At 44.3% G+C, this 27,330-nt stretch overlaps 2 protein-coding genes across 3 annotated transcripts in view; one reads left to right on the forward strand and one right to left on the reverse strand.

Moving 5' to 3' along the window:
• The window catches only part of CDC123 (cell division cycle 123), a 46,388-nt gene extending 41,391 nt beyond the window's left edge, over positions 1 to 4,997 (reverse strand). Inside the window, exon 1 of the mRNA NM_001080274.2 lies at positions 4,670 to 4,997. Within this exon, the coding sequence (NP_001073743.1) occupies positions 4,670 to 4,743 (74 nt within the window). The 5' untranslated portion in view covers positions 4,744 to 4,997. The remainder of the gene's footprint in view (positions 1 to 4,669) is intronic.
• A 151-nt stretch (positions 4,998 to 5,148) lies between these two features.
• NUDT5 (nudix hydrolase 5) lies at positions 5,149 to 25,064 on the forward strand. 2 transcript variants are annotated; one of them, XM_005214094.4, is made up of 10 exons: positions 5,149 to 5,300; positions 12,085 to 12,189; positions 13,589 to 13,656; positions 17,705 to 17,754; positions 19,055 to 19,162; positions 20,958 to 21,053; positions 21,622 to 21,723; positions 23,274 to 23,282; positions 23,415 to 23,468; positions 24,825 to 25,064. In XM_005214094.4, exons 2-10 carry the CDS (start codon positions 12,130 to 12,132, stop codon positions 24,932 to 24,934), a joined length of 657 nt encoding a protein of 218 aa, XP_005214151.1. In that variant the 5' UTR covers positions 5,149 to 5,300; positions 12,085 to 12,129; the 3' UTR covers positions 24,935 to 25,064.
• Positions 25,065 to 27,330: the final 2,266 nt, after the last annotated feature.

Here is a 27,330-nt window from a genome sequence, read left to right on the forward strand (position 1 = left end):
GACAGTTGGTTTTGGCACACAGGAAAGATTACTCATGGGCTACTTCAGTTTTAGAAATTAACATCTGATTTCTCAAAGTTACAATTTCACATTCAAAAGCCTACTTCTTCAGGCTTTTAAGTTCAACTAACAAATCTTACTATTCTATTTGTAAAGCTGCTAAATTTTAACCAATTTCAAGTGAGCCTTTGAAATTTAAAAGTTGCTTTAAATTTTTTTTAACTCTAGGGAATTCCCTAGTTGTCTAATAGCTAAGGCTTGGGCTTTCACCATCATGGACTTGGGTTCAATCCCTGGTCAGGGAACTAAGATACCACAAGCCATGTAGTATGGCCAAAAGAAAAAAAAAATTTTTTTAACTCTATTATAAAATAATCTATTCAACTTTCTTTTAAAATATGTCAATTGTCTAATTACAGATAAAGCTTTTCAAGTATTTAACTCTTATAAAACCAGTGAATTAAACTGTTAAGTATAGTGAATCTAAGGTTCTTGCAAACGTTCCAACACTGTTTAAACACTTAAAAATTTTTTCTTATGTATTTTAATGTATCACAATTCTAAACCAATTACACAAATTAAATTAGAAACACAAGGCTAATCTGTTACATATATACAAACTGTCCTCAAAATGGCAAATTCTTTAGGATGTTAAAGTTAACAGGGAAAAATTCCAAGTCTGGATGATTTCATCACCTCTATATTTAATTCTAGCTCTTCCTGGGGTTAAAATACTCACCCAACACTGTCATTCCAACAGAATCGGACATGACCTTCACAAGAGAATCTGAAGTTTACCTCCTCAGGGGCCTGAGACTGAGAAGTATCGGCAGTAATGTCCATTCCCAGACATGTAGGGTGATTTTCCTGACCACGATGAGAGCAGAGAGAGCCCTCTTCTATGTCAGTGACATCTCTGAGTCCGTGGGTGATTTCAGAGGCCACGTCCCTAGTTTCTGAGTTATGCTATTTCTCAGGTCTCATTCCCCCCGGGCTGCATCACCCGTTGACTGGATTCAAAACATCTATTTACTGTTTGATTCCATTGTGAATTCTCTGCATATTTGTCCTTTCTGGAGGGTCTACCGGAGAAGGCAATGGCACCCCACTCCAGTACTCTTGCCTGGAAAATCCCATGGACAGAGGAGCCTGGTAGGCTACAGTCCATGTGGTCACTAGGAGTCGGACATGACTGAGCGACTTCACTTTGACTTTTCACTTTCATGCACTGGAGAAGGAAATGGCAAGCCACTCCAGTGTTCTTGCCTGGAGAATCTCAGGGACGGGGGAGCCTGGTGGGCTGCCGTCTATGGGTTCGCACAGAGTCAGACACGACTGAAGCAACTTAGCAGCAGCAGCAGGAGGGTCTACAGGTCTTACAGGTATGAGCCCACACTGACAGTTCTCATGAGTCCCTGCATCCTGCGTTCACAGTTCTAAAGTCGGCCTAATGATGTGACCCTGAATTATGTCACGTTAGTCATGGAGGAATCCTAGATGACTTTGTTAAGAACTCAATGTCTAGGAGTGGGAAAAGGAAAAAAAAAAACCTCAAGTACAATGTAAGTGCTGTACTAGTACAGATGTATCAAACACCACCAAAACTCTCAAGAAAAAGGAACCGTGCCTGAGCAACTGAGGCCATAAACAAGCCATGACCTGGCATACTTAACCCAACTGTTGGAAAAGAACTTAAATATTTTTTGTCACTACAATTCACTATGCAGCCAAGAATCCATGAGGGCTGGGGCTTCCCTAGTGGCTCAGTGGTAAAGAATCCATCTGCCAATGCAGGAGACAGGGACTCGATCCTTGGTCTAGGAAGATCCCATATGCCGTGGAGCAACTAAGCCCCAGCGCCACAACTACTGAGCCCACGCTCTAGAGCCCGGGAGGCGCAGCTACTGAAGTCCAGGCCCTCTGGAGTCTGTGCTCCGCAACACGAGAGGCCACCGCAATGAGAAGCCCTCGCACCGCAGCCAGAGAAAAGCTGGTGCAGAAACGAAGACCTAACACAGCCAAAAATAAATAAATACATAAAATTTTAAAAGAAAAAAGAATCCATGAGGCCCAACTGAAAGATGTAAAAAATGTAATGACCTATTCCATCAAGTCGATATAATTCTATACACACAGACAAGTCACTCAAATGGAATGGAGGTTAAAAAAGCCTTTAGGAGATTATTCATAACTTTCATGTTTGAGGAAAGAAACACTTAGAAAGGTAGAGTGGATGACCCAAAGTCACCTAGCTACTTATTTGTAAAGTGAAAGGGAAAGTGAAGTCGCTCAGTCGTGTCCAACTCTTTGCGACCCCATGGACTGTAGCCTACCAGGTTCCTCCGTCCATAGGATTTTCCAGGCAAGAGTACTGGAGTGGGTTGCTATTTCCTTCTCCAGGGGAATCTTCCCAACCCAGGGATAGAACCTGGGTCTCCTGCATTGCAGGCTGATGCTTCACTGTCTGAACCACCAGGGAAGTCCTGAGTCAAAGTTCTAGGACGTGTCAAAAAAAAAAAGATTCTGTATTTTTACCTGCATAATCATTTCTGAACCATGATTAATAAATGCCGAATAATAAGGCTGAGTCAATAACCAGAACATGGTCTCTTGGCATTAAAGTTGACAATGACAACGACAAGCCTAACAACTCCACTAGAATGACCTGGGCCGTAGAGGGACATCGTACCACACGCTGCGTTCCAGCAATGTTACACAGGACTAAGTAGGCTAGAGTTACAGGGCAAAGACACAGAATACTCTCAGGCAACACAGCTCAGTTGTGAACTGGCAAGAAAATCCCCCGCCTTGGTTTACTTTTCACTCCCAGCTTCATATGAATGGCACATATTTTAAGTGAACTAAAACTATTTTAAGCTTTGGTTAAATCAAAAACATTAAAAACAAGCAGCTTTTTGTGTGTTTATGTCAAAAAGAGTGCCAAGCATTTTTAACGCTTTATCTCATTTAATTCTCATGACAATCCTATTATTTTCTCAATTTTCCAGATGGGGCTTACAGAGATTAAGCCATTTTCACAAGATGCTGGTGGAACCAAAATTCCCAAGGCAGACAGATGGTCTTGACTCTAAAGTCCAATTCTTAACCATTATACTTCACTGCTGAAGCAAAGACAAATTTCTTTGAGTTGACAAAAGGTGTCTGCACACAAAATACAAGACACTTCTGAGTGAACTCTGTGTGAAAATGTCTGACCGGTTCACAAAAATACCTTCTGTCACACCAACATGACATAAGTAACTCTAGCATCATCTCAGACCCTAGGCCTATTTCAATTACGCAAGATAATGGAGGACTGCTACATCATGTAGGAAGATAACGTCCACTGCTGCTGTCGAAGCTCTTCCTTGTTTTAGTGCTACTCCAACCATCTTCAAATGCAAAGCTTATCTTCCTTCCAGCTGCTCTAACCTCCATCACACCCTGGATAACTTGGGAGCCCATTCCATGTATGAATAACAGGATGGAAAAGAACTATCTTATGAATACCCTCCTTATGTTCTTCCAAACACTCAGGATCTGAAGTTTCCCTCTCTGTATTCACACTCTCCACCCAAAATAAAAAGGAAGGAAGGGTTGCTATCTGATTAGTAGTAATCTAGAGCCAAAGAGGGGACAGGGCAAAAGACATAAAGTCCTCCCCACAGATACGCAGTTCTTTGAGCTACTCACCTTAGCATGGGAAAGCCTACCCTTGCATCACACTCCAGATGTCACAACTGCTTTTGAACATTTGGGGATGTTTTCCTAGCTGCCTTGCCTACATTACCTTGAATGACCGGGTGAAGGATGAAAACAGTTAATCCTCTGCTTGCCCCGCAAACAGGGCATGGATTCCTTGTTGTGGGCCAGAGAACTAGAAAACAAATACTGTTCCACTCCTCTTCCAGATGGCTTCCTTCCCTAACAATACATGTGCTGCTGTTATGTTCAGTCGCTAAGTCGTATCTGTGGGACCCTATGGACTGCAGCATGCCAGGCCTCCCCGTCCTTCACTGTCTCCTGGACTTTGCTCAAACTCACGCCATTGAGTCAGTGATGCTATGGAACCATCTCATCCTCTGCAGCCCTCTCTTCTCCTTTTGCCTTCACTCTTTCCCAGCGTCTGGGTCTTTTTCCAAGGAGTCGGCTCTTCGCATCAGTATACTCTACTGAGGCTTTCCACTGACACTATCATACTGGAGCTTCACAATAGAATTTGAGGCTGGGTCTCACTGTTCTCATTTGACAGGGACCAAAAGCTATTAAGCCCCCACCCTCCGGCGGGTTAGTCAATAGAGAAGTCCAGACTACCCAGTTCGCTGATCACCTTCTTCCACTTGCAATTCTAAAGGCAGGAATGGTGAACTCCCAAGCCTGAACTAGCTTCACCTGCTCCTCAGCCCGCCTCTGACCTTCACTGAGCGACGACGTCGCCCTCCTACCTGCCCAGCACCCTCCCTGACGCACAACACGACGCACGGCAAACATGGATCGACTTCATTCCTCTCCCGACTCTAAAAGACCACTGGGAAGTCGAAATCTGGCCCTGGTGCTCCCATCCGGGCCTGCAGTGTTTTGTTTTGTTTCGTTTTTGATGGAGCTGGGATTCACCCCAAATGTTGCAGTCCCCTTTTGCCCACTGCTCCGGCGTAACCTCCAGTCTCACCTCTTGATAGTGAGGCTGCGGAACAGCGGGTACCATGCGGAGAACTGACAGTGCAACACATGCTCCTTCTTCATTCTCCAGCCGCCGCCGCCGCCGCCGCCGCCGCTGCTGCCTTTCCCTCTCCTCCCTACACCTTCCCGGAACCCTGGTCTCCCGTCCCGGAAGTGCCCGCCGAGCTGGTTTGGTTAAGGACACTTCCGGTCTGTGAGGCAAGGAGGAAGGAGCGGAGAAAAAGAAACTTGGGGCGTGCCTTTAGTGTACACACACACACACGGCAGAGAAAAAGAACCTTGGGCGTGCTTTTAGTGTACACACACCACAAAGTTCTGGCCGCGGGAGAGGAATTCTGTTAAGAGTTCCGAAGAGGGTTGTAAGTCGCGAAACGCAGCCCTTGTCGCCTAGCGGCGGACTCTGCCCCGGAAGTAATCTTCTGCGGCGAGGTCACCGGCGGGGGCTGCTACGGGTGCCGCGGGGGGCCGAGCGCGCATCCTCCGTCTCATTTGGCCGCGAGGTGCGGCTGCGACTCCTGCAGTAGAACTGCACCTCCTGAGCCTCGTTTCCTCGGACCCGTGCTTTCTCCTTTCCTCCCCCTTCCTAAAGGAGTCCGCATCCCTTCGCCGCACGCCTGGGAGTAGGTAACTGGGCACGGGCCAATCACATGCAGGGGTTCCTGGCAGGGAGACGGGGGGAGCACACCTGGAGCATGTGGACAGCCGCGCGCTCGACCCGGTTTGCGTCCGCGAGGCGCGGAAACAGGCGGGGAGGGCAAGTTCAGAGGCAAACCAGGGACTGGGGTGGAAAAACTGGGCTCCTAGGAGTCCGGAAAACTGCAAACATCACAGAGAGATGTTAGTTTGAGTGCCGCGGTGGAGGTATCTGCAAAGGGAGTCACGGCCCCCGCTTGGCTCGTGGGGAAGGCTATGAACGAGAGGGAAAGAGCCCCGTCTCTGCGATCCCGGGAGTCAGACTTTGGAAGTTGTACGAGGAGGTAAATTTGGAGGACAGAGGAAAGGAGGGGTGAGGTGAGGTGTCGCTTTTGAGCGTCAAGTTCATTTATTCCATCCTCTTAAACGTAGCAGCTTGCAAAAACACAGCCCGATTGTATCCGTACCCATACCGTGCTGGATTCGTAAGACCGTAAGGAATACTAGTCGAATTTCTAATAAAATTTTTCCTCCTCTTCCTCCCCTATTACCTTATCGTCTGTGTTCTTTTCCTTCCGCAAGTATCAGAAGGCGACCAAAATGTAGAGTACTTTAAAAAGTTCACTTTCTGTTTCTAAAGTGAATGAAAAATACCGAGGTGCTGAGAAACACCTTTTAAATCTAACCTTACTTCTTACGGGCTTCCCTGGTGATTCAGACGGTAAAGACTCTGCCTGCCAATGCAGGAGACTCGGGTTTGATCCCTGGATGGGGAAGATCACCTGGAGAAGGTAATGGTAACCCACTCCAGTATTCTTGCTTGAAGAAATCTGTGGACAGAGGAGCCTGGCAGGCTACAGTCCATGGAATCACGAAGAGTCAGGCGCAACTTTCACCGTAACCTTGCTTCTTAGAGTTACCTACCTTGGCCTTGTTGGCAGGCACCTTTGCCTAAGGGCACACATTTTGGATATCTGCTTAAAATTGCACTTTCTTACTGACCCATCTTTGTTGTTCAGTTGCAAAGTAAGCAAAGTGATGGGGGGGGGGGGAGAGTTATTGACTAATTCTAAATGAAATAGTGAAAAAACATTTCCTTCTCTGAATCCATAACATGACTCGTATTGTAGGTTAGAATTTCCAACTGCCTGCTGGTTTTCTCCACTTGAATATCTTACCAGCATCTCAAACTCAGTGTGTCCAAATTTGAACTTGCGCCACCCCTTTCTCCCAGTCCCCTCTAAGATCCTCTCCTTCTTAGAATTAGCTTTGGCATCCCCAGAAACTGTTTTAAGAAAAACAAAAAGTCTCATCTGCAAGGAATTAATCTGTTTGTTCACTACTGCTCCACTGTAGTCCAAACCTGTGTTCTCTCTTTTCTGGGCTATTACAAGAGGTCCTTCACTGGTCTTACTGCCATATGACTATAACCAATTAACTTTCCCAAGAGTAAGTACAGTCAGTTCACTCTTGCTTAACCAGAACTAAATGTAATGATTGTAAATCACCTGATAAATAATCAAAAATCGTCAAGTAGTATAATTTCAGTAAAATGTTAGTTCCTTCCTGCCCATCCAACCCCTACACCTACTGAAAAATGAAAGAATACTTTCAGTGGCTTTCCTTTACGATCAAAGTAACTACAGGAAGTTTTCATCATGTAAGGATAATCGTTGTCAGCAAAGAAAATCCATCTGAGGTGGATACCAAAATTTTACCATAGATGGTACAAAAGAAGTACTGATCAAAATGTTATCTTCAGGGACTTCCCTGGTGGTTCAGTGGTTAAGACTCCACAGCAGGGGGCACAAGTTGGATCCCTGGTCAGAATCCCTGATTGCCCTGCAATGCAGCGCCACCCCTCTCCCCAATATATATATACACATACATACATACATATAAAAGTACTGATGGTCCCTTGGATGGCAAGGAGATCAACCCTGAATATTCATTGGAAGGACTGATGCTGAAGTTTCAATACTTTGGCCACCTGATACAAAGAGCTGACTCATTAGAAGAGACCCTGATGCTAGGAAAGATTGAAGGCCAAAGGAGAAGAGGGTGGCAAAGGATAAAATGGTTAGATAGCATCACTGACCAGAGAAGGCGATGGCACCCCACTCCAGTACTCTTGCCTGGAAAATCCCATGGAAGGAGGGGCCTGGTGGGCTGCAGTCCATGGGGTCACTAGGAGTCAGACATGACTGAGCAACTTCACTTTATTTTTTCACTTTCATGCATTGGAGAAGGAGATGGCAACCCACTCCAGTGTTCTTGCCTGGAGAATCCCAGGGACAGGAGAGCCTGGTGTCTGCCGTCTATGGGGTCGCACAGAGTCGGACACGACTGAAGTGACTTAGCAGCAGCAGCATCACTGACTCAAAGGTTATGAATCTAAGCAAACTCCAGGAGATAGTGAAGGATGGGGAAGCCATTCTTGTGCTGCAGTCCATGAGGTCACAGAGTCAGGTACAACTTAGTGACCTACAACAACATATATATAATCCTTTAAAAAGCTAAGAATTTTGAAGGTTTATAATTATAACCAAGAATATTAAATGTAACTACATTAATGATATTTTGTTCATTATAAATCAAGTGGTTTTTCTGTATAATTCTGAAAGAACTTAGAATGGAATCTTAGACATACCTAGTAACACACAGTAATTTTTTGCAAAACTTGATCTCCCACTTAATTTCTTTCAAGTTGCCTTATTGATTTCTCTGTCTATAAAACTGCCTGATTGAGTATAGATGGTATTTACAATATTCAGCTATTAGCTAGGGGAGATTAACCAGTGTGTGATTTCTTGCTCTGATTTTTGTTTCACTTTGCAACCTCAGCAAACTGCAGGGACTTGGGTATGGTAATAATTGAATGATGAGGAGCCTGGGTGCATACTCTACAGTCTGGCTTCTGAGAATCTCAGTTTGACTTCTTGAATCTTATTCTTGCTTAACTTGGTAATCCAGCTGTTGTGAAAAGGTGGTCATTTCTCTCTCTCCCAACCCCAAGAGGAGCATGCACAGCAACAGGAGTTTGTGACGTGCCAGTTAGGGTTGTTGACTGGTTTGTTTGTCAGCAAATGTGGGGAAAAGGGTGGGTGTCCAGCCAAATCTGTGTAAGCCCTTGGAAATGTGTTTATAAGTTGACATCATCCCTTACACAAGGGATTGTTTTTGGCTTTCTTTTGGGAGGGAGTGGGGAGGGAAAGGTTGAGAGCCACAGAGCTTGCTGTAAATTTTCAACCCTTCCCCCAGTCAGTATCTCTGCTTTTTGTTCACGTGGATCCTTCCTCTCAGAGTGTTTTCCTGGCCTTCCTAGTCTCTAGATCGTTGCTTAGTATCAAACTGCCTTTTAAAAGTCACCTTTTTTAAAAGTCTTTACTACTTTCCCTGCCTCCTGAGTGGATGTGACTTGTGCCTCCTTTAAAACACCCTGGCATCACATTGTCTTTCTGGCAGGCATTTGCCTTTATGGCTGTTTGTGTGCTCAGGTGTAATGTCCCCTGGGGCAGGAATCGTGGTCACTTTGTACTTGCAATACACTTGAACTTTTGAACTGTCCAGGTTCGCAGAGCTAGTTTGACACTGCTGCCCGCCACTGTACAGGAGTTCTAAGAATCCTGTGACATTTTCCCCCGGTTTTTGTGCCCTGGAAAAATCATACATCTGGCACATGATAGAACTTCACCTCTTTAACCAGAGTAGGTGAAAACATATTACGTGAATTAGAACACTCAACATTAGGTGTACTGTGTGCCTAATCGCTCAGTTGTATACCCCGCTCCTTGGGAACCCATGGACTGTAGCCCGCCAGGCTCCTCTGTCCGTGGTACAAGGGAGTTTCTGTGTTTTTTTATGTATAACATACACCTACTGGCAAAATGTAGATGACCTTCAGCTCTAGGTAATGAAGTGGATACAATTTGAATTAAACTTTTAAATCTCGAAATAGCATGGAGTCCCTTAGGAAAGCTCTCTGGCTGGGTGATGGAGCCTGAGGTGCAGCCAAGCCTAGAACGCTGACTGGTTTCTGCAAATCTATGTTTGTGGTGACCAGCCCCACACTGCACCATTCAGCTTCTGGCCCTGACTGAAAGGGTGCTGAGAGTAATACTCTTTTTTTGTTTCAGTAATATTTTTGAGGTGGTTTCACAATCATGGACATTTTGGGAATAGAGCAGTATAGAGTATTTTTCTGAAACCACTCTTAAATCCCATTTTTGTTTTTAACACAGTCAATAGATTGCCACAGATAGCTGTTTCCCCTTGGGGCTGATTGCATTCCAGGTAATTACCCAGCCCTATTAGCCACTTTTTACTTTCTTTTTTTTGTAATTTATGTCAGGAGCTTGTTTTTTGTTTTTCTAGACCTCTCACATTCTAGCTTAAACATTTAAAAATACAATCTGTTTGAAACAACTGCTTCTAGCTTAGCATTTGCCGATCAAGGGTCGATTTTTGATTGCTCCTGGGACTATTTTGTGCTTGAATCTAGCTAACTTGGTTAGATGAGTAGTAGACGAGAATAGGGCTTTTTTAGTTTTTCAGCTCATCAACAGTCTCTGAAGATCTGAGGGCAGTGGAAAGAGAAACGTAAGGGGCCTCAGCAGATTACGCAAATACCTTAAAGTTCCATGAAAATTTGAAGGAACCAGATGCCCTTTTGCCCCTAAAGATACTCATGTGGGGGTCAGGGGAGGACCTCTGTGCTTTTCTAAATTATGTGTTACTGACCATTTTGTCCGCTGGAGATCCAGATTAAGAATCTTTTCATAGAGAAAATTAGTTTGTCTGGCTCTTCCTGTGTGCCCTTCTGGTGGTGCTTGTACCTCTGAGGACTACAGTTCTCTACTTTTAAGAAGCTTGGGTCAGAGTCACTTTAAAAGGAGGTAAACGTTTTGACTTAATCCAAATGTTTTATACCATTCGAGACAGACTCTGTTGTGCACTGAATGGAGTTTCTTGGTTGCCTGAGAGTCACTTTCTCTTAAGTGTCAGAACTGAAAGAGGGGGGAAGTTCTCCTTCTCTGATATATGTGTTGTAAATAGAAGGGAATGGAAATCGAGGAGATAAAAATCTCGGTGGATAGAGTTCTCTCCTCTGGGTGTGGAGCACTCAAGTGCAGACAAGTAGTAACTGACTAGTGGCACATTTCCATCCAAGGCAGCCTGCCACTTTAATTGTGTATAATAATGTGAACTGTTTGTCTGATTAAACGTTCACCTAATAATTACCATCTGGGTTACTTTCAAAGAAACAGCTGCCTGTTTTCTTTTGCTGTATTCATAGAATTAATATGCTGACTGACGGTCTCTAAATATCTCAACATGCATGTAGCTTACTACTTTGTTACTGAGACGGAGATCAGTTCAGGAAGTCCAGCAGCTAAGTATTATTTCCTGAAAGAGAGAACAGAGAAAACAGAGGGGAGGAGATGATCAGTGAAGTACTCAGTTAACGAAGCACAGAATGGGGAAGTTCCTGGTGGCCCAGTGGTTAAGGCTCCATGCTCCCAATGTAGGCGGCCCAAGGCAATGGCACCCCACTCCAGTACTCTTGCCTGGAAAATCCCATGGATGGAGGAGCCTGGTAGGCCACAGTCCATGGGGTTGCAAAGAGTTGGACACGACTCTGTGACTTCACTTTCACTTTTCACTTTCATGCATTGGAGAAGGAAATGGCAACCCACTCCAGTGTCCTTGCCTGGAGAATCCCAGGGACGGGGGAGCCTGGTGGGCTGCCGTCTATGGGGTCGCACAGAGTCGGACACGACTGAAGTGACGTAGCAGCAGCAGCAGCAGGTTCCATCCCTGGTTAGGGAACTAGATCCCACATGCCACAACTAAGGCCAGCAAAGTCAAATAAATGAATATTGAAAAATAAAAGGAAGCACAGAGTGAAGTTTCCAGGTTGAAAGGACCCACTGGAATCCACTGAAGTGACATCAGCATCGTCGGATGTCAACAACTGTGGGTTCCAGAGGAGGAACACGGGGTCACATCGAAGAGGATCCAGGATCAGTGACGCCAGATTTCTCAGCAGCTAGCTTGCTTCTCAGAAGCAAGACACTGAGCAGGGTCTCAAAAATGATTTTCAGCCCGTAATTGTATCTGCAGCCAGGTTATCAATCAACTTTGGGGGTAGAAAAAAGATTTTCAGACATTCAGGATACAAAAACTGAGGGAATGCGAGCGAGAGACAACGGAAGTCATGGCCCACAGCCACCTGGTTGGGGCTCTCTGCTGACAGATTATGCTTCTGGTTAACTCCTTATGTGCAGCTGTGACTTTGATGCATGTGGAAACTTTGGATGGGCCACTGAACTGTGCAGTTTTTTATTAAAATGGTATATACATTTAACACAGAGATAAATGGGAAAGAGAAGCAGCCAGCCCGTACAATACAAAGTTTCACTGTAAAGGGTTGATAAGGGATGGCAGTTGAGGGGCGGGCATGGGGCATGATGTACAATCTTTGTTCTGTTTCTCCTTGGAAAGTGTTTCTGAAGACCTCAGGCACGGAGGCTGTGGGCTGGTCTCACTGGGCCGCTTTCTGTTCTTTCTGGCTGTTCCCGAGGCCTTGCGTTTCTGTTCCGTCTCCACCTCAGGGCAGCTGGCCGCGCTCCTCCACCTTCAGCAGAGCAACGCAGCTTTGATGACTCCGGATTTTCCCCCATTTAAGTAAATACTTTGACCAGTGACCTGTGGACAAATGTGTAATTCAGAAAAATTAATGTAGCCTAAACCAGTCTCATTCTCTTATAGCGTGAAGTTCTTGCCTGTGGACTGTAAAGCTCAACTAGTTTGAAAATGGAACAAGAAACAGCAGGTTCTTCTCGAAATACCGAACAGTCTATTATCTCAGAGGAGGTATACATTGTCTTTTTACTTCCCTTCCCCTTTGCCACATAAAGCTGAGTTTAAAAGAAATTTGCAGTTTCAGATGATTGTTTTTAATTCTTTAAGGTAGTTTTTAAACCTATTTCCTGCTCCTTTTAAGGACTTAGGAACACTTTGCTCTTATGTGGTAGCAGTGGTGTCTCTTCATTTTATGTATTAGTGAAATTGAGGCTGTTTTTAAAGTGGGTTTCAACTGTTGATTTTTAAAACTCTCAATCCTTACTTATCTTTTTAAATTTAGTTTTTATTGAAGTATAGTTGATTTATAGTGTTGGGTGAATTTCTGCTGTATGGCAGAGTGATTCAGTTAAATATATATATGTACACACACATCTTTTTCATATTTTTTCACATGGTTTATCCCAGGATGTTGAATATAGTTCCCTGTGCTGTACAGTAGGACCTTGTTGATTGAGTTTTCATTGAAAGCTTCCCTGGATAGAAGAATAAATCATAGATGAATTTTAAGGCTTAGACATTTTGTCCTCAATATCACATATTGGTTAGCTATTTGTGGTCTCAATATGCATGCTTAAGGACAAGAAAAACCTAAGTTGTTAGTTGTGGTCTAAATTCCACAACGAACGTATTGAATATGTCTTGCATATTATTTAGTTTACCTTTTAAAAAGTTTCTTCCTGCAGGAACCATTGCAGAGGACAAATTTTAAATCCTTCATCTTTGAAACTCTGAGCCTGACACCTTTCTGGAATTCTTTTCGATTTAAAAATATTTCTGTGTTGTCTCTGAACAGATCTGCTGAATAAGTATTAGGTTGCCGCTGGCGACAAGTAAAAGAATACTTAGAAAAAGGCCAGTTGCTGCTTTATGTCCACAGGGAACCTTTGCACTCACTCAGTATAGTCTGTAGGTAAGGCAGTCCTGGCCACCTAACCTCCTCGGCATCTAAGTGGAATGATGCTGGGTACCCTTCAGGCTGAGTGGTAAACCCATGTCACTGTGGGGGATGTGCTCCATTGGCCATGGTGTCCCTGGAGTCGGCTTTGCTGTGTAGTCGTTGGCAGTCAAATGCCACTGAGTTTCACACCCTGAAACACACCTGTGTGACTGGCCCCAGGTTGGAGGAGAGAAGGTTAGGAGCATCCCAGAAACCCCTTCCTGCTCAGACCTCCCCCCACCCCAGAATTCGTGAGTTCTCTTTTCAGTTCTCAGTCCTACCTCCAGAATTCCACAGAACAGCGGGTCCACATCAGAAAAACAGCTTTTACTACTTTGAATTGAAAACTTGGACACAGATTTTGAGGTGGGAAACATCATCATTGAGAGCCACAAAAAATTTGAAAGAATAAAAAAATTAAAAATAGCTCAGTTTGAAAGTTTCCCAACTTACTGTCTGATTTCCTTTTAGTTGATTGCAGAAGGAAAATGGGTCAAACTTGAAAAAACAACTTACAGAGATCCTACTGGTAAAACAAGGTAAACTAATTTTTTTCTTTTTGTAAAATGCTCAGGATTTGGGTTCTTGGGGTCTCTATTTAGTGTTTGGCATAAAAGTTGATCTTTGCCTCACTGTAAGCTCTGTCTTAAAGAATCTAGTTGAGCTGTTTTAATACCATTCTCAAGTAGATTAGGGTGAACCTAAAACTTTTGGGCCAAGCCTAATTTCAGCTGATAAAGCAGCAGAATAATAACAATACAGGTTATTTCCTTCTCTTAAACCAGTTTTTTCATCTCTGAATTAGAATGTAAGAGAAAACACTGCTGGGTTTGGGATAAAATGTGCAGGCTTATACTTGTTCATGGAAAGGTAAGTTGAGAGGGGAAAGTTTTATAAAGCAAATACCAATTGCCATAAAGAAATGTGGGAGTGGGGAGGGAGTTCCTGGAGTCTGGCCCCTGCAGTGTCTTGATACTGTGCTAAGAAAATTATTTGCAGTCAGATCTGTGCATGAAAAACTTTCCATCATAATTATTTTAAAGGACAAATTGAACATCTTAAAAATAACATCTAAACATCTTAAAAAGAGAAAACAATTATTATAGTGTATTTACTTGGTAAAAAACTGTACAGCCATCTCCAGGGCAGATCATGAAGACAACCTGGTAGTATGAGAAAAGTTCATAAGCTGATAAGAAAATAGGAAATTGGATATATGCGCTTTTTTTTAATGCTTTTTAAACTCTGCCAAATAATGTGCAAGAAAAGGCTAGAAGGAACTGTAGCAAAATATTAATAGCAGCTATGTGACTAGTCTTTTTTCCAACTTTCCTATTCAGCATTTTTTAAAATATCTATCACTATTTTTAATAACAGGAAAGATGTATTAAAATAAACATTTACTTAGTGAAATAGAAAAAGGAGAATGAGAAAGTAGGAAAACTTTGCTAAATTTAGTATCCAGGTTATATGATATAAATTCATTAATATAAAAACTGTTTTCCACGTGATCAAATAAAAATACCAAATAAAAATACAGAGTTTCTTCATAAGGTAATAAATACATCTCTCATCAGTGTTAAAGTACGTGGACTTGCCGGTGATTTTAACAACTTTTAACTCTATGTACTAAAGTGGCAAAAAATAGTAACAAGGTCCAGTGTTGGAGAGCTGTGGGGAACATTAAGATGTCCGTAGCACGGTCCAACCCAAGGTGAGAAAGCTGATCGCAGCTCACCCCATCCACAGAGCAGTGAGCCGGCTGTGCAGGACTAGGCCAGAGATGCCAGGAGGTCCGGGCCTCGGTGACATGACAGGTGCATTTACACTTGTGAAAACGCAACCAGAGCTCAGAGCCCAGCCTACCTGGATCAGTTTGGTTCTCTTTCTTGTTGAATTAAGCTTATGACACAAAATAGAGCCCTTGACACCAGCCAGTGTGAAGGGTACGTGTTGATTGTCACCCCCCAGCTCTGCACCTGCTCCCCATCCTCACTTCATCAGGGATGTGCCTTGGAATCACGTGGGACATGTTTCCAAGTACTCACAATTCGGTCTCAACTTCCGGAGACTCCTCCGGCAGAGGGGAGTGGGCTCTGGGGTCTCCAAACTCCACACCGTGAGCCTATTGACAACACATTCCTCCCCATCCTTCCATACACAGGACTCCCTGTGGCCTCCAGAAGCTCTCGTTTGAGACATTAACATCTCATACCTGGTTGTCAGGCTTCAGAGCGCTTAAAGCAGACTACGATTTATACATTTATAAAATACTACATGTACAAAATAAAACTGCAGCTAGAGAATTCTTTGTCCCTCTCTCATTCATGGACGAGGGTATGGAATTGATCTGGGGAGAGATGTTGATCTTATGCCTCTTAATCAGCATTCAGGACAGAGCTGAGCTCACTCTCTGGTGCCCTGTCTACCTCTTGGAGTTGGTTGCCTAGAGGGAAGACAGTGAAACAGGCTTTCCTATAACAAATATTAAAAACAGTAACTCAACTGGAGGGCTTCCCAGGTGCTCTGGTAAAGAATCTGCCTGCCAATGCAGGAGACGTGGGTTTGATTCCAGGGTCAAGAAGATCCCCCAGAGGAGGAAACAGCAATCGACTCCAGTGTTCTTGCCTGGAGAATCCCATGGACAGAGGAGCCTAGCAGGCTACAGTCCATGGGGTTGCAAAAGAGTTGGGTACAACCTAGTGACTAAACAGGTCAACCAGAATCAGAATTCTAAAGCTACCAGAGACTGTTAAGACAACGTACTCTCAGTTCCCTGGTTTTACAGGTGAGAAAAGTCACCAGGAGGTCGCGACTGTAGGGTCACCTAGTGACTAAGTGGAGACGCGGAGTTTCTGACTCAATTAGGTGGACAGCTCTCCTCTCTGAGTCCCTCTGAGATGATTGGAGCTCTCAGGGAGATTCTTGTTCTGCTGCTAAGTCGCTTCAGTCGTGTCTGACTCTGTGTGACCCCATAGACGGCAGCCCACCAGGCTCCCCCGTCCCTGGGATTCTCCAGGCAAGAACACTGGAGTGGGTTGCCATTTCCTTCTCCAATGCATAAAAGTGAAAAGTGAAAGTGAAGTCGCTGAGTCATGTCCAACTCTTCGCAACCCCATGAACTGCAGCCTACCAGGCTCCTCTGTCCATGGGATTTTCCAGGCAAGAGTACTGGAGTGTAGTGTCATCGCCTTCTCCGTTCTTGTTCTAGGATTTCTAATAAATATCTATTTTGTGGCTCCATTCTGCCCATTTACTTCCTCTTACCCACTATAATGATGCTCCTTTCTCTCTTCCCTTGTTCCTAGTGTGTTTGGGATGGGACCTTCAGTGCTTCTCCCAGCTATCTTCTTCAGTCTTTAGGACTAACCCTAAGAGACCGCAGAGAGGACTGGGCCAACAGGTGTTCCGTCACTTATGATCTGTATCACTGACTGATCAGAATGGCTTGTTGGTTGGCTTCTTGCTACTAACGGGAATGTTGGCAGCTGTGAGTTGTCATGGTGGTCCTATTGATTGTCACATGTTCATTTTGACATATTTGCCCTTTAGAACTTGGGTACAATACTAAAAGATCTAGTTTACAGAAAGTTTTTTTTTTTTTTAAACTGGATTAAATATCTGACATTTTTTCATAGAAACGTGGCAAGGTCCAAGCCTTAAGGACAACTGGCTAAAGGGTATGAGGGTTACTCTGAGGAGCAGCTCTTATACTCACTCTCACTGTAGGGAGACCGACATCAGATGTGGACACCTTTCTCTCCCTGGGCCCACTTGGATGTCTTCCTCCTTTTAAATCCAGAATTGTTTGCTTCCTTACCCTCATCTCTAACCACTGCTTTTCTCTATTGAAGGCTTAAGAATGAGGAAGAAATTCCCCAACCCCCTTTAAACAGCAGGATTGTGCCAGTAACAGGGTTGTCAGTACCAGGTTCCCTGAGACAAATAGCTGGTCAGGAATAAGGCCCTAAGAGGGGACCAGGAACCCCTCACCCCACTTGTTCTTCTGGGGAACGTTTTCCTCTTAGATGGTATCTCACAAATGCAAAGCAGAGCACTTACCTAAGAGGGTTAATTCCTCAGTTAGTAAATAGTAAATTTCTTAAATTGAGTGTTCAGGGTCACTGGTGTTAAAATCTCCCCTGTACACAACTGTCTCAGTGGTTCACATGGCGCAGTGTCCTTTGGAATTTGCACAGGGGCGGGGTTTGCACTGACTGCTTTGTGGCCTTCAAAGCTTGATCATCAGCTGTGCTACTCACCGCAGATCCATGATCCAGACTGAGGTGTTTCAGGTAAATGACTTGCGAGCTAATTGGAAAGCAGCTCAAGTGAAGAGCAGGCTCTCCATTCAGAGGCAGAGGGTTAGATGTAGTCAGCAGTGGATTTCCTTGGTAATTTTTGAAGCTGTGGGAAAGCAGTTGGCTCTTTTTTCAATACAGCTCTTTACTGCGTGGTGTTCTTGGCCATTATCCTCAGCACATGTGCATGCTTTGAACTTGTAAGGTGCTGGTTACACACACAAAACCTAAGAACAGTCTCCTCTTCGACACTAATGCTTTCGACTTTTCTTGTCTGCCCAAACAGGACATGGGAGACCGTGAAGCGGACAACCAGGAAAGGCCAGTCGGCTGACGGTATGAGTGCAGACCTGTTAGAACTCTCCCAAAGCAAGTCCCCACACATGAGTGTGGGAGCTGGGGGTAGGACGGTTTCTTACTATAACCAGGACTTCAGAGCAGGGTTGTCTTCACATGTGATCTTTCATCCTTAACTCTGGTTTTCTGTTTGCAACACTGTGTAACTAAATCCAGCTTTCTTTATAAGTAACTTCTGGTTCCTGTTACATAGGCTCAGAACAGTGTTTCTGAAGGGAAGATGTAATCCCATTCAGAGCCAAACATAAGTCAGTGTAATTTGAAGCTACACACTGTGTCTAGACGTGTTACGACTTCTAGAAATCCCCTTGTGTTCTGGACAGAGCATCTGGGTGAGAGCCTTTAGTCTGGAAATCTTACTTGGCACTACTACGTGCTTTATAGTAGTGACCACTTGCTTTGAGGAAATGAGGCAATGAATTAGGACAAGACTATTCGTTCAGTCCACCTTCCCTTCCAGGCATGAATGCTTTGGCTACAAATATCCCAGAAACAGTCCTGAAAACCACCTCTGGTCTAGGGGAAGTTGGGCAATAGGTCTTTCTCGTTTTCCCCTTTTATTTTTCCACTTTGTTCTGGGTTCTGGTTTTCCTAGAAGCAGACAGAGTAGCTGCTGCAGCTGCTGTGTTTTCATGCTGGGGAAGTGAGAGGAGCTGAGTGGTCCTCCTGAACAGTTGTGTTTTCCAGAATCCAGTGGCCTTTGGGTTTGGTTTGGTGTGAAGGCCAAATAACTTGGGAGAAAAGGCCTTTCTTTTATCCTAAAACAATAAAGCTCAGTGTAGCTAGCATATACTATGAACAATGGAACTTACTCTCTATTGGTGAAAGGAAATCTTAAGAGCACAGATCAGCGTAACTTCAGTGGCCGCCTGGCTGCAGCTGAGTGAGAAATGGTCTCCACAGAGGTTCATGGAGACCGAAATTTTGACTTGGACCCTTGGCTAAATGTTTACTTCTAGTTGTGATATTATTTTAAAGAAATCGTGACAATAAAAATCTTTTATTTTATAAAATAAAGGTTTATTTTCTAAAAAAGAAAATTAAACAACATGGAAGTGTCATTATTTTTTCCTTGTTTTTCTTAATGAGAATAACTTCCAAAGTTAACTGCCAGTTTTATAGCTTAAATTAACTTCCTATTACTAATGGCAAATACAAGAAAGACTTTAGCTGCAGTGTTTCTTAAAAGATGGGCTTTCAGTTAGACTGCTCTAGACAAAAATCACTGGTGTTGCTGACCTTCCACTGGGGTTTCCCTGGTTTTATTTCCTGCTGGCAGGTGTGGCAATCATCCCTGTGTTGCAGAGAACCCTTCACTACGAATGCATCATTCTGGTGAAGCAGTTCCGACCCCCAATGGGGGGCTACTGCCTAGAATTCCCCGCGGGTGAGTAACAACACTGGGTGGAGAATCGCCCCTGGGGGACAGTGGGACTAAGCCCAGGCAGAGCCTGAGGACAGTGGTGGTTAAATATTTAACAGCTTTTCATCTGTCCATGTGGTTTCAAGTAAAAACCACTCGTGCACTGAAGTACTTCCAGGCCACACCCCAGTGATCCGCAAATCCATAGAGGTGTCACAGCTCACTTTTCCAGGCCACCTGCCCTCCTCTTAGCAACATTCTTTCTCATTCTTTCTAGCCTCTTTTGAGTCATTGCTTTTCCTTAATTTGTCAGAAGTATTTCATTTTCCATCACTCGCAATCTGCCTCTGGCAAATTTACGCAGTAACTACGCCCAGCTCTTTAAAAACTGAATGGAAAAGATACCATGATCCTCCCATACCTAAGCAGGCCAAGGAAATTGTCTTAATTTCAACTTGAATATTTTTTCAGTTGTTACAGAAGGTATCTAAAATTGAATGCACTACATATTGTAGGACTTCATTGGGTTGTTTCCGTCTGAAGAGATGAGGTCTCATTTCTTGTTAGTGGTGAAGTTCTATATTTTCAGTGCATCTCATAACACATTAAGTAACAGGTTTATTTTCTTTCTCATTTCCTTGCCATTTCACTGAAGAAATAACTTTAAAAGTAATTGAGGGACTTTCCCTGGTGGTCCACTGGTTAAGAATCCACCTGCCAGTGCAGGGAACAGGGGTTTAAGCCCTGGTCCAGGAAGATCCCACGTGCTGTGGAGCAGCTAAACCCACGCACCACCTCTTCTAAAGTCTGTGCGCTCTAGAGCCCGGGAGCTGGCAACAAGAGAAGCCACTGCAATGAGAAGCCCTCGCCTGCAACTAGCTGCTACTGCTGCTACTAAGTCGCTTCAGTCGTGTCCGACTCTGTGCCACCCCATAGACGGTAGCCACCAGGCTCCCCCGTCCCTGGGATTCTCCAGGCAAGAACACTGGAGTGGGTTGCCATTTCCTTCTCCAGTGCATGAAAGTGAGAAGTGAAAGTGAAGTCGCTCAGTCATGTCTGACTCTAGCCACCCCATGGACTGCAGCCCACCAGGCTCCTCTATCCATGGGATTTTCCAGGCAAGAGTACTGGAGTGGGATGCCATTAGCCCCCAATTGCTGCAAATAGAGAAAGCCCACGTGCTGCCATGCAGACCCAGTGTATCCAAAAATAGAACCGATAAGCCATTTTAGTTAAAAGTAATTGACTAACCCATGTTCACTTTTTCGTAGCATTTTTAGAATTCCTTTCAGAAAAAAGGACTTGCTATGCTGCTGTCCCCCTCCCAGTGAACTAGTGCTACCTGCATCCTCCCCCACCCCCAATCCCACGCCAACCCGCGCGGCCTTTGCTTCCCGCCTTTCCCATCTTCTCCTGCCCAGGAGTCATTAGCAACTGGTGATTCCCTACAGGGCCTCCACGTGGCTCTGAGGGAGGAAAGCAAGATGGGTAACATTGTCCCCATGTCTGCGCCGTGGTCACATGACTCGTCCAGAACCCCCGCCGGCCCGCACCCAAATGAATCCGCCGGCGCAGGAGATCGTGCTGTACCGTAGCGTTGACGCTGAGGTGCTCACAGAAGCATCTAGGGCTAAACACGAGAAGCAGAACCTACTAAATCTGCCCAGAGTGGTGTTCTGCCTTTAGTTTTTCTATAATGGATCAGAACCTGAGGCAGTTTTATCTGCACGCCCACTTTTCCCAGACCTATTGGTTCTTGGCACGTGGCTCAGCAGCAGGGGGTTCCCTGTCCCGCCTCTCACGTGCCTGGGACTTGCAGGTCTCATCGATGACAACGAAAGCCCGGAAGCAGCTGCTCTTCGAGAGCTCGAGGAGGAAACCGGCTACAAGGGCGACGTTGCTGAATGCTCTCCAGGTTCGTGCTGCTGCCACAAAACCAACCCAATGGTCGATTGTTCTGGATGTGAAAGGATTGAGTCTTTGGCTGTTCTTTATGTTGGGAATTTAGATGGCTTCTATTTGGCTAATTCCCTGAAGACAAAGCCTAGATGAAGGCTAGTCATCTGTAAGTGAATCGCGTCCCCCCTCCCCACCAGGAGAGCACAGCTGAAAAAAAAGTGACCAGAAATTGGAGAAAAATTAGGGTGCCTTTCAGGGTTTCCACATTCTAAGCTTTATTACCTATCTCACCTACATGCCACACTTGTTAGTAGAGGACTTTATTGATGTGGTGAAAGGATTTTACCTCTAACCCCTCAGACTTAGCAAACTTCCCTCAAGAACTCGGGGGGAAATGAGTAGTGATTACACGTGTGCTTTGCAGCCTTGCAGCAGCGTGTGTACTAAGCAAATAGGAGAAACTAGTTCTCTTGTGTGACTTCCATGTTAACGAGTCGCAAGCTGACTCTTCCTCCAGAGACAGTTCAGTGATGAATGACATCTCACTAGTGCCGGGAAAGATGACCTGCTGCCTCTCTCCCCAGCTGTATGCATGGATCCAGGCTTGTCAAACTGTACCGCACACATCGTGACCGTCACTATCAATGGAGATGACGCTGAAAATGTAAGGCCTAAGCCAAAGCCAGGTACGTGTGGACTGGCTGCGTTGACAGTGGTTGTGCTGCACTGAGTATCTTTTAACATGCTACTAGTTTGACTTTTATTAACAGAATAATGGTCTTTTCACAGATGCTTCATCAGTACACTTGGCTATTTTTCTCATCTTGTGTATTTAGCACTTTTCTCACAGCACATTCTTGATTTTTATGCTTTATATAAAATGTTAAATTATGTATTTCATGTTTTCTGTATGGGGTTTATTCCCACTTAAGAGCTACGGACCTTAAATAGTAAACAGTGAACATTTTCAGAATCACTCTGATTTCTGTCTCCCATCTATTGCAAGACTGGCAGGAATGCTGTGGCACAGCACCACATTAACTATTCCTTGAGTTCCATGTTTAGTGACGCTTTGGGGAAATTCTTTGCCCTGTGTTTCTCAGCAGGCTTGGATTCAGAGGCCATAATGCCTGTCATTTCCACGTGCTCTCCCAACCCCGTGGAGGGTGGTGGCGACACAGACATCACCATACTTCATGTGTCAGAGTGGAGGTCTTCCACTTCCCAGCCCTTTCAGTTCCACAATGTTGCCAGTTTCCCATCGCAGCTGATTTTAAGTGCTCGATTTTCAAACCAGCGGATGTAACATGCTGAGGAAGAGTTTGGCAGTTCCTCAGAGTTAAACATGGAATTAGCCTGTGACCCAGCAATTCCACCCCTAGGTGAATCCCTGGAAGAATCAAAAGCAGGGGCTCCAATAGATACGTGATTCAGCATCACTCACAATACCCAAAAGGTGGAAACAACCCGAGTGTCCATTAACAGAGGGGTATACAAAACGTGGCCCATTCTAACAGTGGAATATTATTCAGCCATAAAGCAGTGAAGCAGGCTGATACATGAAGCTTGAAAGCACTGTGCTCAGTGAGATTAAGCTGGACACAGGAGGGCAAATATTGTGTGATCCCACTGTGTGATTAGCACGTGTGGTACCTTAATATTATTATCACACAATATTTGCCTTATTGGCAAATACATGTGTGATACCGTAATAATATCACACAATATTTCCCTTATTGGCAAATATTGTGTGATACCTGTATATTATGATACCTACCTGTTTCATAGAGACAGAAGGTGGAATCAAGGTCACCGAGGAGTGGGGGATGGGGAATTCTTATTCAGTGGGCACCACCTTTCTTTTCTGGATGATGAAAATGTTCTCATGATTGCACAGCAATGTGAATGTGTTCAATGCCACTGAATTAGTACCTTCAGAAATGGTCAAATTGGTAAGTTTTATGTTATATATATTTTAACAGTTTAAGAATACATATACAAATGTGTATATATATCTCACAGAATATGCTTTAAACTTGGCTATGAAAACATTTGATTTGGAGAAGAATAACATTGTACTGTTGGGATTTTTTTTTCCTTTAACCATGTTTATAAATGAAATTAGTAGAGACCCAGGTTTCTGTTAAACGCTTGTAGCCTTGTCACATCTTGCACAAAAGCCATGTGGTTTGGCACTCTGGGCCTTGCTGAGATGTCCTCTTCTGTGTGTTTTCAGGGGATGGAGGTACGTCGTCCCACCCCGGGGGCTGACCTTGTGCACCGCGTGTTGCGGCGGGAGTGGCTGAGGCATCGTGAGTTGCTCTAGTGGGCTCACCTGGTGTCTGGCTCTGTTTTCACTTGTACTTTGTTTGTTTAGAATTTGTGGAAGTAATTTCCTTACCAAAGAATGACCTGCTGAATAGACTTGAGGGTAAGCACTCTTGATTATCACCTGACTTTCTCTGTTTTTCCCACCCCTAACCCCAACAAATGGGGTACTAAACATAACTATTTCCTTGTTCTTCCTCATTAAATACCTAGAAACTGTTCTAAAAATACCTAGAAACTGTTATAAAACTGCAAGTGATCTATGATGTCTCCTTTCCGGGTGGCAGAGCATTTGAAAATAGAAAAACATTCCATGTCAAGTCAAAGTCATGGCCACCGTCACTGGCAGCACAGCTCTGAGGCCCACAGGTCAGACTGGGTTGAGGCTCAGCTGACTGTGTATTAGTTACAACTTGGAACAAGTCCCTTAGCTTTTCTCATTAAATGAGAACAGTAAGACAGCCCCTGCCTCTGAGAAGGCAGGAGTAAAACTAAACAGGATAATGCTGCCACACAGATGCTGGAAGGTTATGTTCTGTTTTCTTTTTTTATATTAGCTAATATCCCTTAAAAAAATTCCTTCCTTCTTCTTTCCAGCTAACTTCCCTTCCAGCCTTGTGGGGGCGGAATATTGAGGATGGTGGAGAGGAATCTGTAGATATAGAAGTGGGAGGGGCAAAGAAAGCCCCTTTACTAGCCAGCTTTACTAGCATCACAATATAGTTATCATTACTTATTCATATTCAGCAAGTTACTTTTGGGAAGTGGGCAAGAAGGCCTTTGGCGCTCAGTTTGCTATGAGGATAGTTTTCAGAGTTCCCCCACCCCCAGCCCACCCCCAGCTGGCACAGATGAACAAGACGGAACCCTGTCTTTGAGGGTCAGACTGTCTCTGAGCTTGTTCCTGAGCAAGTGGCTGGGAAACAAGGGGCAGATTGCCATCTGAGTAAAACAGAAGTCCTCACGAAAGCCCCTTGAGGTCTGACTCTGAGACCTCACTCCAGTCCCTCTGAATGCACAGCTTCACCTCCACGTGGAACACGTGTGTCCCTGACAGTGGAGAGAACGCGTGAGTCATCATCGCTGGGTGGTTTAGAGCGGCAGAACCCTGCAGTGAGCCATCCACGAGGTGATGGATGGATCTGCGAACTTAAAAGCTTCACTGTTTTCACATTAAAATCATCACCTGGCTTTTGTGCTCTTCTGTCTTCTTTTTCTTGTTCCAACTTTTCCTTGTTCTTGTCTCATGCTGGAGACATAATCCTGCTCTTACATCCTGCATTCTTCCACTAGAGTAAGATCCCTGAAGGCAGAAAGTGTCTTGCTCATCCCCGTTACCACAGCACCTAGCACAGGAACGGCACACAGTGGCTGCTCAGTGAACGCTGGCTGACTGGGAAGGGGTGTTATTATCCGTTTTCGACTTGGTTATCTGACTTATGCTCTTCACCTCCTCCAGCCCTGATAGCTGAAGAACATCTGATGGTGGACGCCAGAGTCTATTCCTACGCTCTGGCATTGAAACACGCAAACACGAAGCCGTTTGAGGTGCCCTTCCTGAAGTTTTAAGGACGAAGGACAGTAGCCGTCCTTTTGTAAACAGGACACCAGGCCTCCTTCACTGAGACTTCATAATCAGCTTAGTTGTAATGGAGATTTGAAATTAGCTTTTTCTTAAAATAAAACAACACAGAATGCATGTGGTGGTATGGAATTGTAATTACAGGTAAGCTGTAGCCATCATTTAAATGCTAGACTCCAGCTCATATTAACAGAGAACACAAAATGCTGGTATGTTAAATCCAGCTGTTAAAAAAAAAAAAAGCTCAGGTATTACTTTTCTAATCTAATCCAGGAGATACATAGGAAAATAGTCCTGAATTCCAAATTAGGTCATTTCTTCCCAGTCCACACTAAAAACTATGTATGCAAATAACCATTTAAGGTGTCAGGTTTTTTTTTTTTTTAAAGCCACATCTGTATAAGGACTTTCTTATACTCTCCTGACTGAGTTATCTACTATATGGAATTAATCCACATAGCAGAGGAGATTAAAATAGGAATAACATTTGTGATAAGCAGATGTTTCCACTTAGCTGTCTGTACAGCCACCTACCTGCTGGAGGTTGACCAGCTCTTATATAATGAAAAATGGTTGATTTATTAATGAAAATACAGGGCTCTGCTCAAAAGCATGTGTATATACTTTAGAACCTCATTTCTTATCCTCACCTCAAAAAGTAGTTTCTAAAAACCGTATCCCTAGTTATCAAGATTTACATGATTTGGGGCACTGTCTTGGTGGCTCAGATGGTAAAGAATCTGCCTGCAACGCAGGAGACCCAGGTTCAATCCCTGGGTTGGGAAAATCCCCTGGAGAAGGAAATGGCACCCCACCCCAGTACTCTTGCCTGGAGAATCCCATGGACAGAGGAGCCTGGTGGGCTGCAGTCCATGGGGTCACAAAGACTCGGACCTGACTGAGTGACTTTGTTTCTTTCACTTGGTGTTGAACCATGAGTGTAGCCAGCATGGCTAGCAAGTATGTGTGTTCTTTAAAGGAAAATACGGGGGACTGTCTCTGGCTCGCGTCCCGCCACCCCCCATCCTCAAAGTCCACCAGTGTCTCTGGCCATCTTCTTACCTCTCGAGCTTGGCTCCTGTGTGGCCTCCAGCGGCTCCAGCATCACTGCCTGTTAGGTGCACAATTCTCTGGGTGGTTCTCATTAGCTACCCCTGAATCTTATTTCCAGCCCTGGACCCAGAGGTCAGCCAGGCCCCTCATAACCATATAAAATCAGGGGCCTAATGACAAAAATGCCAGAATACAGTTTGTCTACAGGTTCACTGTCTTACCTAGAGGTATTTTTATGAGCAAAAATAGATGTTTATATTGTACATCCTAAACAAGAATGGGAAGAATTGTGGAACCAGTGAATATGTATCATCTCCTCTCTGTTTGTATACTATGAAGATTCAGCCCCAACTAGTTGCTCTAATGGTAGCCTTCCCCCAGTACCTTTAAAAAAAAGTCCTTATTTTTAATCATGGGCATCATGATTCTCCGGAGACTGTAGTCCTTTCCCTTGAGGACTCAAGGCTCTTGTTACTCCTTCAAAATCAGGAGGCGCTGAGGGATACAGAAAATACACAGGCCCAAGCAGAGACCCTGTCTCCAAACAGGCCCACTCTTGCAAGACCACTCCCATGGCACTGATAAAGCTACTCTAAAATGCTGGTGCAGGGGAGAGACTTGTAACCCACCTGTCCTTTGCGTCCTTTCCTTTTCCTAAGGGCACAGTTTAGATGTGATAGCCCTAATGCAGTTTATGTTCTCCGTATCAAAGGCTATGCTTTGGAAATTTGGTCAGTTTGAGAAGTATGTTTTCACTGGCTGGCCCTATGGTATCAGTATTTACAAGTTGAAAGTTTAGATTAAAAGCAGTATTTCCACCTTCCCTGGGGATAAACAACTGTAACACTGGGTCTTATTTCCATGGTTACAGTGGTCCAAGGCCCCCAGGAGATGCTTTCCAATCGACATACCTACTGTTCTATCTGCCTGTATTTTCTCTGCCTCCTTGCTCCTGAAATTAGTTGGCTTTGTGATCCTCAGCTAAAGGAGATAAACTTCCTGAACTTACTAAGAAAGTCAACCATGACAGAAAACCATACTAATGAGAAAGACATCCTTGAAAAATTAAGTTTGATCTTTTTGGACAATAAAAAAAGCACAATAAATAAAAATGAATTACTTATAAGAAAAACTGTGCTGCTTCAGATAGAGACTGGGACACTGAGAACATTTTTTCCCTGTTCTTTCCAAATGTCAGTCACAAAACTAAGTGCTATTTTGTTGGTCACTGTCCCTCCATATTTTTAGGATACAACTAATACATTTGCAGTAGATATCTCAGGATGAATTTTGTATGAATACGATGGATCTATATAAGCAATCTTAGAAA

Source organism: Bos taurus, chromosome 13 (genome assembly GCF_002263795.3).
Source record: "Bos taurus isolate L1 Dominette 01449 registration number 42190680 breed Hereford chromosome 13, ARS-UCD2.0, whole genome shotgun sequence".
NCBI classification, from domain to species: domain Eukaryota; kingdom Metazoa; phylum Chordata; class Mammalia; order Artiodactyla; family Bovidae; genus Bos; species Bos taurus.